Genomic DNA, 16538 nt, shown 5'->3' with positions numbered 1-16538 from the left:
TGTTTTAATTTCTCGATTTGAAATATGCTATATATCTCATGTGTGCGTCATTAAACTGACAAGATCTGCAAAATCTTGCAGGGTCCAGCACAGGGGAAGGCCTGCGTGGAGGTCGTTGTGTAGGACGCGCTTGATTTTGTCACGCCGGCGCAATCGCATGGCCAAGGTCAAGCTGCCCGAGAGGTAAAATCCTCTTGATTTTCATTTGCTGCCCGTCAAGCGCAGGGCCGTCCGACTTCTCATTTACGCCACCAAAAATTCGTTCCTTTCTCTTAGTTACATATCGACATCCTTACCAGTCCTGCAGTGTAAAGATTCACATTAGATGCCTACCAGAATTTAACTATTTCTTTTGAAATAAAGATTATCCTTTAGTATAGATGAAGCCATGATTTTTGAGTCGCCGTATAGTCGCCAAGTCGTCCTGGCGTCGCTGGGTCGCCCAGGCGACTTGACTCATGAAGCGAGTCGCGCGACTCGGTGACTCAAAATCGACTTGCTGCGATTAGTCGCCGGCGGAGAGTCGCAAGACGCGCGGCTTGGCGACTTGACTTGGCTCAGCGACTCAAAAATCATGGATGAAGGTACATAACATATTTTAGATACCCTTATTACTGTCGATGTTGCGACTCAGTGAGCAATGAATCTTTGTAAATTGCAAGTTTTTTCACAACACGCTTTGCATCGGAGATAAGCAAATTAAATGGATATCTTCCAAACTTCTAACTTAACATATATTGAAAAGGTTTCCCATCATCTTCTAAATTTTATTGGCAAGATTAGAAAGACTTGTGCAACTTCTTCGATTGCATGAATATGATGTTTCTAACTGTATATTATGCAGATAAATTTACTTGTTAATTGACAACTGTATGAATGTCTATTTTCTGAATCTAAAAAAATGATATATGAGATACAGACATACAGTAATTGATCCTCACTTACTAAACTGGTGGGTGACTAATGATCTTGGATTTCTCAGTGAACTGTATGTATATTAAGTACTTCAAAACACTAACAGAAGGGCGCCAAATTACAAGTGATCCTCTGTATGTGAATTTCCTGAATGCAAGCACAATGAAAATTCACCTAATGTGATTGACAGTGATGCCGGCTGCTGGGGAGCTTCTGGATCCTCCATTAGTCTAATAAACCAACCACAATATGCGTATTTCGTTACTTGGTTTCAGCCATCATTACCACAACCTGAATTGAATCGTTCATTGGTGAATTAAAATCTTTATCGACCAATATTTATTATGCACTAGTGTTATTTTCCAGTTTATTTGTGTGACTGGTCAGGTACCATATGCTATTTTCAAGTTTAGTTGTGTCACTAGTCAGCTACCAGATGCTCTGTGCTATCAGGTATGCTCACTACTGAAGGAACTTATGCATGTGAGCCTGATGTTGGAGTAATAGATTTCTGTGCCTATTGCTAGAACGTACCTGTTAGTGTTCGCCCCAAAGGGCATCATTGAGTTGGTTGTCTGTTCTTTATATATTGGTGTACAAAAAAATGATATTAACTCAGCTGATGATATGGGAATCGTGTAGTTTGTACATTTGGGGCTCTACTTAAGTCATCTTCGATGATGGAATTGTTACATTCTGTCATGATGTTAGTGAGGTGTATCTGCTTGCTTGTTTGTATGACTTTGGGGCTTGTTATTTTAATCGATGGTAATATCCATCCATACTTTGCAGGTAAACAGGGTAGAACTGTAGATGGAGGAGCTGGCCAGATCCGTCGTGACCTAGCCATGCGTTGTTGCCGTTGCTGGGCTGGCTGTGGCCTCCCTCGTCTAGCACGAGGTGGTAGGCCCTGGCCGCCCTTGGCTTCTACTATCTCCATTACCTCCAGGGGTCCCACTGTCGTGTGATGGCAGCGAGTTCACCGCGCCTCAGCCGTGGTCTTGTTCTACGCCTCGGTGTTTTAGGTCAGCCCCGACATGGAACACGTGAGGAGGTGTTAGGGAAAGTTGGAGAATATCCATGAGCCCAAGATGGCCGGTCTTGGAAGATATGCTTGCACATAACATCCAAGTAGAACTTGATTAGTCCTAACCGCTTGTCAGCTGTGTGTGTTGTTCGGCTGCCATACCTATTTTACTCTTAGCAATGGTAAGAACTGGTGATAATTTCTTGTCTGTCGTCTTGCAGGTAATTGGTGAGTGAAGCCTTCTTTGGACAGTGGTAGCTGGACGTGACTCTGGAGCTGTTAGCCGTCGTGGTGTTTGCGAAGGTGAGAAGTGGATTGGGCCTTTATGCAGCAACAGTGTAGGAGCAGAGGTGGCCAAGAGGTTTGTTTTAACCTGAGAATCGATGGTGCTCCTCTGATCTGGGTGCATGTGTTAAGTAGCTACTATATATTTGGAATTCTTCAAAAGTTTCACACGCCTAAGAAGTAAACTTCATGTATGTGCTATCACTCACTACCGGAGGAACTTATGCATGTGAGCCTGATGTTGGAGTGATAGATTTCTGTGCATATTTGGATATAGCTACAACATATCTGTAAGTGTTCACCCCAAAGGGCATCATTGAGTTGGTTGTATCTTCTTTCTATATCGATTTACGACAGATGATATTACCTCATCTTTGATGCTATGGGAGTCGTGGAGTTTGCAAATTTGGGGCTCTACTTAACTCATCTTTGATCCTGGACGTTTCTGTCTCAGGATGTTAGTGTGTTGTATCTGCTTGCTTGATTTTCTTAGTATTTATTTGTTCTTCTATGTCAGTCATAACTTTCATGTTCTATTTTGACTTTGGGGGCTTGTTATTTTAATCGATGGTGATGTTCATCCATGCTTTGCAGGGAAGCCGGGTAGAAGTGTAGCTGGAGCCGGTCAGATCCGGTGTGACCTGGACATGTGTTGCTGTGGCTGCTAGGCTGGCTGTGGCCTCTCTCGCCTTGCACAAGGCCCTCTGTTACCTCCCATTACCTCCTGGGGTCCCGCTGTCGTTTGATGGCGACGAGTTCACCGTGCATCAGCCATGGTCTTGTTCTACACCTCGGTGTTTTAGGTCAGCGTAGACGTGGAGCACTTGAAGGACGTGCTAGGGCAAGTTGGAGAAGATCCAGGAGCCCAAGATGGCCGGTCTTGGACGATATACACATCCAGGTAGAACTTGAGCAGCCCTTACCGCTTGGCTGTGTGTTGTTCGGCTACCATACTATTTTACTCTCAGCAATGGTAAGAGAATTGGTGAGAATTTCTTGTCCGTTGGAGGTTAATCTTTGTTGGCCTGTTGTCGTCTTGCATGTTCCGGTTGGCAACGGAGGAGGCTGGAGAAGCATCAGGTTGCTGTGGCAGAGGCATCTATGTGATGTTGTCTGGACCCAGCGGAGACGGTGTTCTTGTATGCTTTGGATGTTAAACCTCGAGGTCTATTTGTTTTGTATCTGAAAGTAGGCGTTTGTGCGTGTGCTCTTTGCAGCCGACGATGAGAGGTAGGAGCGTCTTGTATAATACTGGTTGGATTGTAGTAGCATTGTGTTGTGTGAAGGATTGGAAGTTGTAACAGGCCCTCGTGCACGAGTTTTTGTTGCTGATTTTCTTGCTTTGGAAACTCCATGCTGAGTGGGAGTTGAATTTTCTTTTATTAGATGTAGTAGATGTTAGAGCGAGTGGGCAAAGCATAGATGACGGAAAACAAGTCCAGGTCAGCGTGGTACTAATTTTAAGTAGTAGTGGTGAGCTGGAGGGAGCCTGCTCTGTCTTGCTGAAACATGCACCCGCGATATTTCTTCTCGACGACGAAGAGAAGCTGCTCCCACGCCAGGAAAGATACATGCGGCGCGAGGTCAAAACTGTCTACGCGTCCATGTGCTTCTGCAGGTTGACTTGGTGGCCACTTGAGTCTCGGCCGACAGAGCCCACCAATTCTGGTCCATTTCGGGGAAGTAGCAGCTAATTACTAAGATTATCAGAAAATTTTTGCCATAAATCCCCCTGTTTTTTCGACAATCAGATCACAGTTGAAACAATAATCAACAAAAGTGCAACAACGCAACCCAGCTCTATCACAAGTCTAACCAAACAGACTTTACAGCAACACCACTAAAACTTCCAGCCAGAAGGAGGACTTTACAACATCGACTATCACTTAACATTCCAGATTTTGAGGCACAAATAACAGTCCACAGCCAATACAGCCACATCCAAAACAACCCGAGGATTAAACTTTTGGTTCCACAAAGAGGAGTTGAGCTTCCACTTGTTGTTCTTCCACCCACCAGTCATGCAGAGGCAGCAGCCTTGTATGCTCACAGCCTTGTAGAACCTACAATTGAGAAATATCAAAGTCAGTATAGGAAAGAAATTTATGAGGAGTGCAATTCGAGTTTAAAGCAAGCAACATGGATGATAGTTCCAATCAATCTTGTAAGCAAGATGGATCATAGCACATCATAAACTGAATAATGTGGTCAGTCATTTACTTACAAGCAACCAACTATGCCAGATAAGCCAAATAACATAAGGTAAACACTCTACATCGCAACCCGACGGGAGTCGATTCATCGGACCGATCGGTGGCCATTGATCTGCACACCATCGCATGGCCCTCACAGGTTGCTTCCACCGTTCAAATAAAGAAAGAAAAAACAGTCCCGTTGATGCCGCATCATGCCCACAGATTATAGCTCCTAACCACGAGATTGCTTCTCCACCATACCGTCTCTCCACCAAAGAGACGGCCATGCTTTCCTACCCATGCCACCATTGTTCTCCAACGCACCGGACCCTCCCATCCAACACGCAGCGTGATGCTCCACCAGAATCCACATCTACACAGCATGTCATTGTTCTCCAATGCTGCCTGGAGCGGAGCACCCACAACTGCATCAGGGCATGGCGGCAAACAGAAGTGCAGTCAGGAGTGTGTCGCGTCCTGGACTCCTGGCGAGGGTGAGCACGGTCAATTTGATTCATGGTTCTCGTCGGCGAGCTTGTGGAGATCAATCTCGGCGAACGCATCAAGAACAATGTGCTTCGCCGCCGAGATCGCTGCATGACGCCGACCGCCTCCGCCTCTACCGCGGACCGCACGAAGCTTCCTTCCTAGACCATGGATTTGATGTTGCTTCCGTCCCAGACCATGGATTCTACAAGGATGTGCTTCCCAAATTCCTACGTTGCTTCCGGCCCGGACCATGGACTATAGTAGCTTCACATGGATGTTTCCTTTTACCAATTTAATTGCTCCTGAAGCCAAAAAAAAAAAAAAAAAAAGATGTTGCTTGCTACATCATAAAAAATCACAGCGCTACTGGTGAAATAATGGCATGCTTTTTACGAATTTAGGACGTGCCCCCTATGATGGTACTCACCATGAAACTCTAGCACCTTGCCACTAACATGGACACAGCAAGGTCTGAATTTAGGAAATCGGAAGAGGGGCAGCGTGGTGGAGAGCTGCATGTTTTGGCAGCGTTGCACACATGCTGCTCTTTGGAATAGCAGATCGGAAGAGCGGTGTGCAACTGAGGAATGCGCAAGGAGAGAAGCAGAATTTTGAGACTTGGTGGCTGTACATTGGGATGTTTCGTCCAGACTCCAGAGCCGAGCGGGTTGGGGAGGAGCAAGGTGAAGTAGAAATCCTACTAGGAGTAGCGCGCGGTTTTCTTGTAAAAAAATCTGGTGGCAAGAGCAGACCGATTGGAGATGTTGGGTTCGGTTGGGGATCGATTTGGCGGATCGCGTCAGATGGGGGGAGCTTACCATACATAGCATGGAAGGAGGCGGGCGGGCGGGTGAGGTCGACGGGTAATCCGTCCGTGGATCTCGATCGCCAGGCGCCAGCGTGTCTGCGACGAGGACGAACAGGTTGGTTGGTTGATTTGTGTTCGGTTGGAGGCGGTCCCGATTAACATGAATAGGACCTGCAGCTGGTACGTCTCGCCGGCGTAGAGCGTGCCCGCCGCTCCGCCCACCTCGATCACCCACCTGCTCATCGAAATTTAGCCCAGAACTCTAAATTCAGGAACCCCAGCCCCCACGGCTGCGCACCTCTGGAGGTTATCGGAGACCCTGTAGCTGAAGCCGGCGGGCGGGCCAACCTGCCACTCGGCGAGCTCCTTCTGCAGCCGGCCGGAGGCGATCTTGCTCAGCGCCTGCCCACGCCATGCAAAGAACGAAACTTTAAGCCCGAATCGCACACGGGAACATCCAATCCGCCGCCTGTTTCCAGATGGATTGGAGGCGAAGGAGAGTTAGGGTTTGATACCTTCCGGGATGGAGTCGAGGAGCTCGTCATGGTGCGTCCGTCCGGAGGAAATAGCAGATAGCACCACATGTTGGTGACATTTTTGCACAGAACCACAACATGTGTTCGTTTTTGCAAAGAACACCACATTTTGTTGTAATCACTTGCACAAAACACAGAATTCATTATTAAAAGTTTTAATGGCAATTAATCTTCATTGTCGTCTGAATTGGTATGTTCGGACCGGTTTGTCCAGCAACGGAGCGAAGGCGGCTACCCTTCACCATGGTCCCTGGTGTGATCGACAACATCAACAAATGAGGTGTTATGCTAGCGGTGGGGATGAGATCGACAGCAGGACAGTGGGAATCCATGGTCGGCGCCCTGGTGCTCTACTGTCGTGCCACCATCATGTGCAGCGGTTGCTCGTCGGCGGTGGTGGAGTAGATGCTCACCCCTCCCACGAACTCGACGAACGAGAGACCATGTCCGGTCAGGCACCGATGTAGCGCGCCAAACCATGTCGTGTTGTCAACTGGCTTCTTCCTGTCTAGGTCGTAGTAGGACTAAGAGAGGACGTCTCGAGTAGTCAAAGAACAACATGTCCGCCTCGGCGGCAAGGCGCTGGGAGCTGCCTTGTCGTGCTTGTCTGCATCCTAACAATACATAGCAGCAATGACCTCAAGATGGAGATCTCTTTCATAGGGATGGGTGAGTCGAGGACAACGCAGCACAACTGATACACCTCGGCGCAACACGGACGGAGCCGGTAGAGCATGACAAGCTCGCTCCCGCCACGGGTGATGCGCCTAAGGACCATGCCAATCCACCCTCTGCCTCCATGGGCCAACATGGCAGCGTTTGGGTCGATGTGTGCGGGCAAAGGCTCGCGGAAGGACAACGCGATAGGCGATTAGTGAGTGCTCTCTCGCCTCGACCAATGTGCGAGCAAGGCTGACGGTCTTCAGGTCGCTGTGAACTTGGTAAGACTGGCTGCCTCCTCCTGGTATTGGGACAAGTTGATATGTACATACCAATTCAGTTGAATAAGGACAGAAAATACCATTACACTTTGTGACACCGAGCTAGACTGGCTAACTGGCTATTAAAGCTTTTAGTGATTGGCTATGTGTTTTGCGCAAATGATCACAACAAAATATGGTGTTCTATGCAAAAACAAAGGCATGTTGTGGTTCCTTGCAAAAAAATCACCAACATGTGGTGTTAGATGCTATTTCCTCTCCGTCCGGGCTGCAGGGCAAGGGGGGGAGAAGGAGACAGAGGAGAGGTCGGCTCCTAGGGAAGGTCTTTTTATTTCTACTGCTGTATATCTTTTCGGTTCCTTTTTTTTCTTTTGCAAGTACTCCCTCCAATTCATATTATTTTATCAGTAACTAGTAGAGATTTGTCTGATACTAAAATATATATCTAGATACATTTTTTATTATGAACAATTAATATGAATAGTACGGAGTACCTATTTTTCTTCCAACCTAAAAAAAATACTACTCCCTCCGTCCATAAATAGATGCCAAAGATTTGTCTAAATTCGGATGCATCTATACACTAAATCGTAACTAGATACATTCAAATTTAGATAAAATTTTTGTATCTATTTATGGACAGAGATAGTATCTCTAAATACCTTTTAAAATTAAGAAAGTGTTACTGTATGGTATGTAAAAAATGACTATCAAGATGATCTCACAACCTAAGTGATAGAGAACATCATGCAAAAGTACCTAATTTCCCTTTCAACTTGAAACGTATCATGTACAAGATGAAAATACTATCAAGATAGCCTTAGCTTCTAAGGGATAGAGTATTGTGCAAAAGATAATTTTTTACGTAGGTAGAGAAGTATGCAAGATAAATAGCATGTGAACAAACATCTTATGTGGCACCACGAAGAACAAATCATCATGACACAACTTGATTTTTAGAGTATCTCCACTCGTTGGCGCTCCCCACGCCCAAATCCGGTGAAAGTTTCGTCCGGATTGGAGGAAAATTAGGCCTGGAGAGCGCCGAAGTTCCAGCCGTCCCCCCGGCAGGACACCCCCAACTTGGGGCATTTGACATATTTCAAACAAATTTGACATAAAATTTAACAAGTACGGCAAACAAGATTCAGAAAATTGCTGAAACAAATTCGACGAAAATCAGTACAATGTTTAACAAGTGCTGAAACAAATGAAGCACACAATTTCACAAGTTTTGAAACAAATAAATAAAGACAGACTAGTTGGCGTCGGCGTTGGCGTTGCCTCGGAGCGTCCATATGTGCTCCACTAGATCATCTTGCTGCTGTTGATGCATTGTAGAGTCTCGGATCTCCTGGCGCATAGCAATGAAGGCGGCCCATGATGTCGGCACCTGGTGATTAGGCTGTGCAAGAGGTCCCTCTCTCTCATATGGTGTTTGTTGCTCAGCCAGAGGAACCGGATGTTTTCGCTCATTTTCAATAATCATATTGTGTAGGCACACACAGCAGTTCATCACCTCCCACATCTGATCTTTGGACCAAGTCATAGCGGGGAACTGGACAACAGCAAATCTCTGCTGGAGGACACCAAATGCACGCTCGACGTCTTTTCGGCAAGCTTCTTGTTTCTTCACAAACTCGCAAAGTTTGGGGGTGCTAGGTTTCAAGATAGTATTCATAAATGTTGCCCACTTTGGATAGATACCGTCTGCAAGGTAGTATCCTTTGTTGTAGTGCCGACCATTGATCACATAGTTCACCGGGGGAGCATGACCCTCAACAAGCTTGGAAAAGATCGGGGAGCAGTTTAGGACGTTGATGTCATTGTTGGATCCAGGCATACCAAAGAAAGAGTGTCAAATCCAGAGATCATGGGTAGCCACTTCTTCAAGTATCACAGTGCAGCCGTTTTTGTGACCCTTGTACATTCACTGCCACGCAAACGGACAGTTTTTCCATTTTCAGTGCATGCAGTCAATGCTTCCAAGCATCCCTGGAAAACCCCTAGCTTCATTTGTTTCAAGGATCCTCTGAGTATCTTCGACAGTGGGTGATCTCAAGTAAAAGTCCCCGAACACTGCTATGACGGCCCTGCAGAACCGGTAGAAACAATCAAGGGCGGTGGACTCCGCCATCCGAAGATAGTCATCTCGCACCATCACCGGGAGCTCCATACGCCGGCATCCTCATAGCCACTCTGTGCACTTACTGCGGTGACGAAAATCCAACCAAACCAGTGCAATCCGCCTTGCATCTGAAGTAGGGGTCAAAGTTTCGGATGGCATACACAATTTGCAGAAATAGCTTTCTGCTCATCCTGAAACGACGCCGGAAAACACTCCCACCGTGCAATGGATTGTCGGCGAAGTAGTCGGCGTACAACATGCAGTAGCCCTCCATTCGTTGTCTCGGCTTGCACTTCCGGCGACCTGGTGCCGACCCACCACGTCGACCAATTGCCAGTCCGGCGTACATGCTTGACAAGCAACCGAGGATCATCATGTGCTCCTGGTCTTGGGCGGCGGCTGCCATCTCTTCACGCATAAGCTCGACGAACATCTGCTCCTCCTCTTCGTCCGAGTCCATGGCCGGCGAGGCAAATGGACGAACACCTGATGGGCGTGGTCGAGGCAACCCGAGCCGCGAGCGACGAGGAGTAGGCCAAAGTCGGAAAACAGGCCGGCGGAGGAGCTGCCAGATAGGCCTTCATCGAAAGACGGCGGAATATAGGCAGGTGGAGAAGGAGGGACGGCGGAATCTGGGCAACAAGCCGGCGGGGTGGTGCCGGCAGCGAGAGAGATACGAGGGGTGGGGGAGATTTTGAGCGAGGTGGCGGTGGGGTTCGTGTGTCGAGTCGCCGACAGATCGGGCCCTTCCCCGCTTTTCACTCGTCCGGAGTCCCCGATAGATCCCCGGGGGACCGGGGATGGCGTGGGCTCGCCGGATGGATGAAGGGCCAAATCCGGACGAAAACGAGGAACCGGGGGCGCGACTGGACCAAAATTCGGCGTCCGGATGGAAAAAACGTCGCTCGGGGGCCTCGTCGGGGAGACGAGTGGAGATGCTCTTAGGACTGAGCTCAGCCTAATTTGCCGTGGTTCCGGATCTATGAAGACCACATGTTTTGCATGTGTTCGTTGTGCATTTTTCTTGAGAGATTTTATAAGTTGTGAGCACGGGTACCATTATAATCATGCATGGGTAACTATCACAAGGACTTACACCAATCAGTGATCAAGTAAAGTGTAGACAGGGGCAGATCCCAATAAGGCCAATCGGGTGCATACTTCATAGGATACAAGAAAATTTAGTTTTCTTTTTATCTATACTAGTATTATATTGGAGTCTGTACATTTTAAAAAAATCTGATATCGAATATTATGAGCATCCAGACTATCTAATTATAATAAACAGCTCCAGATTGATATCTAGCTATCCGTGAGATTTAGTCGATCACTTTTCATACTGTAATCAACATTAGGAGCATTAAAACCGGCGTTCTAGATAAGGAAAGCAAATAGGAAATTTAATCACGGGATCAGGCTGCAATAAGCGATCACAAAATCGATAGAATTAATTAAGAGACGCCAATTGGTAATACATGAAAAGTATATAACGAAGCACCAATCACGAGAATTGGTAATACATGGAAAGTATACAATGAAACACCAACCACTGGAGACCAACAAGGCTTTGCACCGCTTGAAATTGGGCACCTGCAATCTTTGTTTGTGCCAATATGCATGAACGAGGTGGTTTTGCATTTTTTTTTGATAAACAAAGTACAAATGCAGGCGCTCACATACATGCACATACACACACCCTAACTCTATGAGCACCTTCGGAAGACTGATCCGGCATATTAGATCTTGAAATGGACGAAGTCACCATAGGGGCCACGCTGTCGACGGTTTTGCACTTGGGAGCATATGCTCCAGGTTTTTAAAATGACGTTTAAAGTTAGTTTAAAATCTCAAATAATTGCAAACAAAAAAATTCTGTGCACGTCCTAACATATTAATATTATATGTTCATAAAGTTGTTTCGTGAAAAATGGCATTTTGTACGTTGTCTGCAAAAAAACACAAATTTTGGTGTTTTAAAAAAGCTTTTCACGATGCATTTCTTTATCTGTTTGACACAGAGTATAAAAAATATAAGTTTTTCGCGAAACTTAGCATGCACACATGTGATGTCGAAATATACGCGCCAAATTTTTGTTCATATTTTTTCACGTTTTAAAATATTTTTCTCGGGTAGGAGGATCATATGCTTCCAAACTCAAATGTGGATTTCCAAGCATGCATGCAATACTTGAAACAAAATTAGTAGTACCCAAGCATTACTTGAAACAAAATTAGTAGAGGCAACTACAAGTACTGTTTCCTAGCTAGTTGAACTAATAGTACTGTAAGTACATGAGTCAAACTCTCAAACCTTGAAGAAACAATCCCAGCTAAATCAGAAATAAGAATTAGGCCATACACAGAGTCAACATCAAGAGAAAGCAGTATCAACGGACCCAATTGTATTGTATGCAAGGGGGGCAGAATGGCATCTCCTTCATCTCAATTATCACTGACTTTTTTCTAAATTCCTGTCGGGAGGGTGTGGTACACATCATCACTTAGCTATTTTTGCTCCAAAGCACACAGCTATTTTCGTCGACTCCTATCTAACAATTCCCATGCAATTCTCATACAACAATGTTAACTTTTTTCACAACAAATAGGCTCACGGGCTCTCACTAAAGAATTTCAAGAACCATGTTAACGTTGTTCTGCCAGTAGCATACCACATGCTTCTACTCTAGAAAGTACTGCCCGTTGGTCAAGGTGAAACATATATTACCCGCCAAAACAAAAGGTGAAACATACGTAAGAACATTTCCAGAGTCAACATCAAGAGAAAGCAGTATCAACGGACCCAATTGTATTGTATGCAAGGGGGGCAGAATGGCATCTCCTTCATCTCAATTATCACTGACTTTTTCTAAATTCCTGTCGGGAGGGTGTGGTACACATCATCACTTAGCTATTTTTGCTCCAAAGCACACAGCTATTTTCGTCGACTCCTATCTAACAATTCCCATGCAATTCTCATACAACAATGTTAACTTTTTTCACAACAAATAGGCTCACGGGCTCTCACTAAAGAATTTCAAGAACCATGTTAACGTTGTTCTGCCAGTAGCATACCACATGCTTCTACTCTAGAAAGTACTGCCTGTTGGTCAAGGTGAAACATATATTACCCGCCAAAACAAAAGGTGAAACATACGTAAGAATATTTCCAGTCGCATCCCTCAAACCGTTCTTCAAAGGGATTTGAAACGCGCCAGACGTTTTTTGACCTTCCCAAACCATGTGCCCCAAAGCCCTTTTCAGTCCGACGCGGCCCAATACGTTGTTCGGCGCCCCGAGCCCGTCTTCGCTACACAGAGAATGCTTGAACGCTGGATAGAACGAAAACCCGCATCACGAGTGATCTAATTTTCCAGATATTAGGGAAGGTCATGTGGAATTTTCTTGCTAAGAACTAGTATATTTTTATAAAGAATAAAAAACTCTATATATGCTTCAACATCTTATAACAATCATCGTCCTCTTCGTCGTCGGTGTGGTAGTGTCGGCGGCATGATGTGTCGTTGAACACCTACACGCTCGTCTCGTTGTTGCCTTTGCAGCAGAAGGTGAGCATGCGGCTGGCTTGGAGGTCGTGGGAGCGTGCGAACTTCTCTCAGCCGGTGTGGAGGTACATCTTGCCGCACCTGTTGAAGAGCATATCCACTGACCACCACCGAAAAAAGCAGCAGCTAGCCTCCCGCAACTGCAGCACGGCCGGCTTGGATCTTAGGTCGCTGGACACTGTAAACCCTTTAAGACGCGCCCCTTGGGAAGGTAAAATACCCGGTGGGCCCCAAAAAGCCTTGTGGGGGGCTTTGAGGGCGCCCCAAAAAAGATTGTAGGAGTTAATTATGAACCCAAATTACTATCTAGACCGGCTTAATTAATGATCTAGCATTACTTTGGACTAAAATGGGATGTATCCCGGCAAAAGAGTAGTAGTAGGTACGTGCCCCGCGCGCCGTACGTTGGTTGCCAATCAATTGTACACGTACGAACCGATCGGCGCGCGCGAGTAGGGACGAAGCGATCGAGTCAGCCGCTTTCCTTTCCACCTGGCGGACCCTTTTCTTTTTGCATGGACCACCTGGCTATCCACGGAGTCAGCCGCGCGCGCGCCATGCAACGAACCAACCGGAGAGATAGCTAATGAATCGATCGGAGTCCAATCGGAGTCCGTCCGAGCGCGCGTCACCAGCTTACGCACAAGATATTAGGGAAGGTCATGTGGAATTTTCTTGCTAATGAACTATATTTTTATAAAGAATAAAAATACTCTATGTCAAATCTTAATACATTCGTGTAAGGTCATTTTGGTGGGAGAGCCAGATTTGCTGCGCTCACTTAGACGAGAAAACAAGAGTTAGTTAGGGTTCGTATATCGCATCTTCTTGCGAGGCAAGTCAGCAGATCTTCTTGCACGGCAAGGCAGCTAGCTACGCACATATATCAAAGAGATACCAAAGTCTCGTCGGCCAAATCCTCCGCCCTGCTCATCCGCGCCGCCACTATCCGGCTTCTCCACCACGCGCCGCCACATGTATTTTGCTCTGACCAATCCGGCTTCTCCACCACGCGCTCGAACCCTCTCCGGCGACCTTTCCTTCGCGCTCCTCAGGTGAGCCCTGCTGTTCCCACGCTCATCATATTCATATGAGTAGTTGTTGCTTAAAGCATCTCTATACCATGCCTAAAATTTTAAAGGAGTAAACGGTGGACTTAAATAGGGGAGAATAATTTTGCTCCTCTATACGATTGTCACCAGATTGGAACCCCTAAATTTTAAAGAACTAATTTTTTTTACATCATTTTGCAAACATCTCAAACGTACAAATTTCATACATGCATACATATTATCTAAAAAACAACAAATTAATCAAGTTCGATCCAAAAGCACAACATATCATGTATATGTTGTCGAGGAACCACCACCTCGACCACCACTTTCTCACCCACCACCACCTCGGTAACATCAAACACAACCGCCACCTCGAGGTCGATGCCGCCGCGGCCTTCCTCTTCTTCTCCGCCACCGACTGTGAGTGGCCTTGCACCACCGCCGTCGGCTTCTGCGATCGCGGACCGGTCAACACCGGCGCAAGGGACGACTTGCCCACGGTGGTCGCTACCGACGGCCGCACCGAACCGGTATTGCCCAACCGCTTCTGCGGCATCGGCATCGGCGGCATCGCGGGGGTCAAATGGGGTGATGAATCGCCGGCAGAAAACTCCGGCGGGCATGCGGGCATGAGATCCGGTGCCATTCTAGCCGGGGGAGGGGAGAATGGTGGCGCTGGCGACACCGGGCGGCGGTATTGTGCGGAAGGAGTAGCCGGTCGGAGGGAGCTCAATTTTTTGGGACTGAGTTGGGCGGGGAGAAAATATGAGAGAGTAGCCTCTCGATTTAGGGATCACTCTTTTTTTTTGGTTCATTTAACCGTTTTTAGGCATCGGCTAGAGTCGATCCCGGCTGTTAGCGGCACATTTTTGCTCCTCTAAAACCGTTTTGAGCTTCGGCTAGAGATGCTCTTAGCTAGTATTCACACGGCGTGATTGTTGGTATCTCTTCTTCCCACGCCCATCATATTCACATGACTATAGTAAGTTCGTTAACTGCATTGGTTTCCTCGTGCCAAGAGTATTTCAAAGTTAGTGGTAGGCTAAACGAGTAAATAGCAGGTTGGAATTCGTTCGTAAGCGACAAAAATTCAGTACTAGGTCTATCTTAGTTAGAAAACTGAATCAGCCCGTGAACTAGATTAGATTCCCCCTTTTTTCTAATTAGAAAATTGAATCAGACTGTGAAGTAGATTCCGCCCTTTTTCTTTGCGTGTAAATGTCCCCTTCGTGGTTACAGTACAGTTCATGAAAACATTGATCTAGTGAAGCTATCAGCTCGATGCAAAAAAATGACTAGTGGGAGCTAAGCAACATGTACAACTATGCGGCATGCACAATTTTGCATTGCTGAAATGGTTTCTTCTTCTTAAGCTGTTACAACTTGCTTTTCTTTGTTTTCGTCGATCTGACCATATTAGTTTCTCCATTCTTATTCTTTTGTTTTTCTTGGTCTTTTGTTGTGATGTTTGCTCCAACGGTGGTCTTAATTTTTTATCGGTTGGTTGCTGTATTAATATAGCGAGACGAAAACATATTTCGAGCATCTAGGACAGAAGCTCGCGTCCATCACTTTACCATTACAATTTGTTTCCAAATCTTATATCACTACTAGTCGGTGCGTTCAGACTAAATCAGGGGCTCACGTGTTTATGAACTAAAACTTTACAAGAAATGTGGAGCACTAGATATATCTAAGGTTTATGCTTTTAAGTGTGCCACATCCTCAAGAAGTGTGTTGCATCGTTGTAGTTTAGTAAAAGTTCCATGAGCATGTATTGCCACAGTTTCCAGCTTTTGTACTGGCACTTTCTATCAAGTTTTAATTAACAACGATAATGCAATGACGTTTCAACTTATATGAATAATTTTTTTGCTAATTATGTTCTGGTGGTAAGTATGGTAGTAATTATACTTTTCATGGTCAATTGGTATGAGTTAATTTCTAGACTAACTCTGGTTACAAGGGCTGTAATCCTGAACATGTGCTTTCTGTTGTTCCTATTGTCAAAGGAAAACCCTGAGGATCACCCGGGGGATCGAGCCTTTGCATCGTCCGCCTCCAACGCGCGACATCTGTCCCTCCACGCATAGCCAAAGCGATGGGGCCCACCGCACCTTATCTCCTCCAGAATCATCTTCTCCACACGACGTCTTCTCCTTCCCCAAATTTTCCTTGCCTCGCTCAGCATCTCTTGTACCGCCAAGGCCATACGCCGCCGGCGATACGCTGCCGCCGTCCCTCCTCCTCACCCATATTCGTCTGTTTCACGAGCGCACCATGGCTCCTCCTCCGGCCTACACCTCCGCGAGCGCGCCGCCCCGCCGCCGGTCTCCACCTCCGTGAGCGCCCCGCCCCGCCGCCGGTCTCCACCTCCGCGAGCGCGCCGCCCCGCCGCCGGTCTCCACCTCCGCGAGCGCGCCGCCCCGCCGCCGGTCTCCACCTCTGCGAGTTGCTGCGAGCGCCGCCGGTCTCCACCTCTGCGAGTTGCTGCGAGCGCCTCCGGTCTCCACCTCTGCGAGTTGCTGCGAGCGCCGCCGGTCGCTGCTGCGAGTCGCGCGGCTGGACGCTGCTGCGAATCCCGCCACCGCGTACA

General features: G+C 46.8%; 1 protein-coding gene and 1 long non-coding RNA gene across 2 annotated transcripts; one reads left to right on the top strand and one right to left on the bottom strand.

Moving 5' to 3' along the window:
- Nucleotides 1-1549: 1549 nt before the first annotated feature.
- LOC124651849 lies at nucleotides 1550-3526 on the top strand. Its single transcript, XR_006987515.1, has 3 exons — nucleotides 1550-1940; nucleotides 2164-2303; nucleotides 2822-3526. It is a non-coding gene; the product is annotated as an uncharacterized LOC124651849 (long non-coding RNA).
- Nucleotides 3527-3933: 407 nt separating this feature from the next.
- LOC124651847 lies at nucleotides 3934-6273 on the bottom strand. The gene is made up of 3 exons (XM_047190876.1): nucleotides 6235-6273; nucleotides 6018-6121; nucleotides 3934-4290 (listed from the first exon to the last, which is right to left on the bottom strand). The coding sequence occupies exons 1-3, from the start codon at nucleotides 6262-6264 to the stop codon at nucleotides 4110-4112; spliced, it is 315 nt and encodes a 104-aa protein (XP_047046832.1). The 5' UTR covers nucleotides 6265-6273; the 3' UTR covers nucleotides 3934-4109.
- Between the last annotated feature and the right edge of the window lie 10265 nt (nucleotides 6274-16538).

Source organism: Lolium rigidum, chromosome 5 (assembly GCF_022539505.1).
Source record: "Lolium rigidum isolate FL_2022 chromosome 5, APGP_CSIRO_Lrig_0.1, whole genome shotgun sequence".
Classification (NCBI taxonomy): domain Eukaryota; kingdom Viridiplantae; phylum Streptophyta; class Magnoliopsida; order Poales; family Poaceae; genus Lolium; species Lolium rigidum.
Note: the sequence above shows the minus strand (reverse complement) of the source record. Positions and strands in the feature narration are given on the sequence as shown.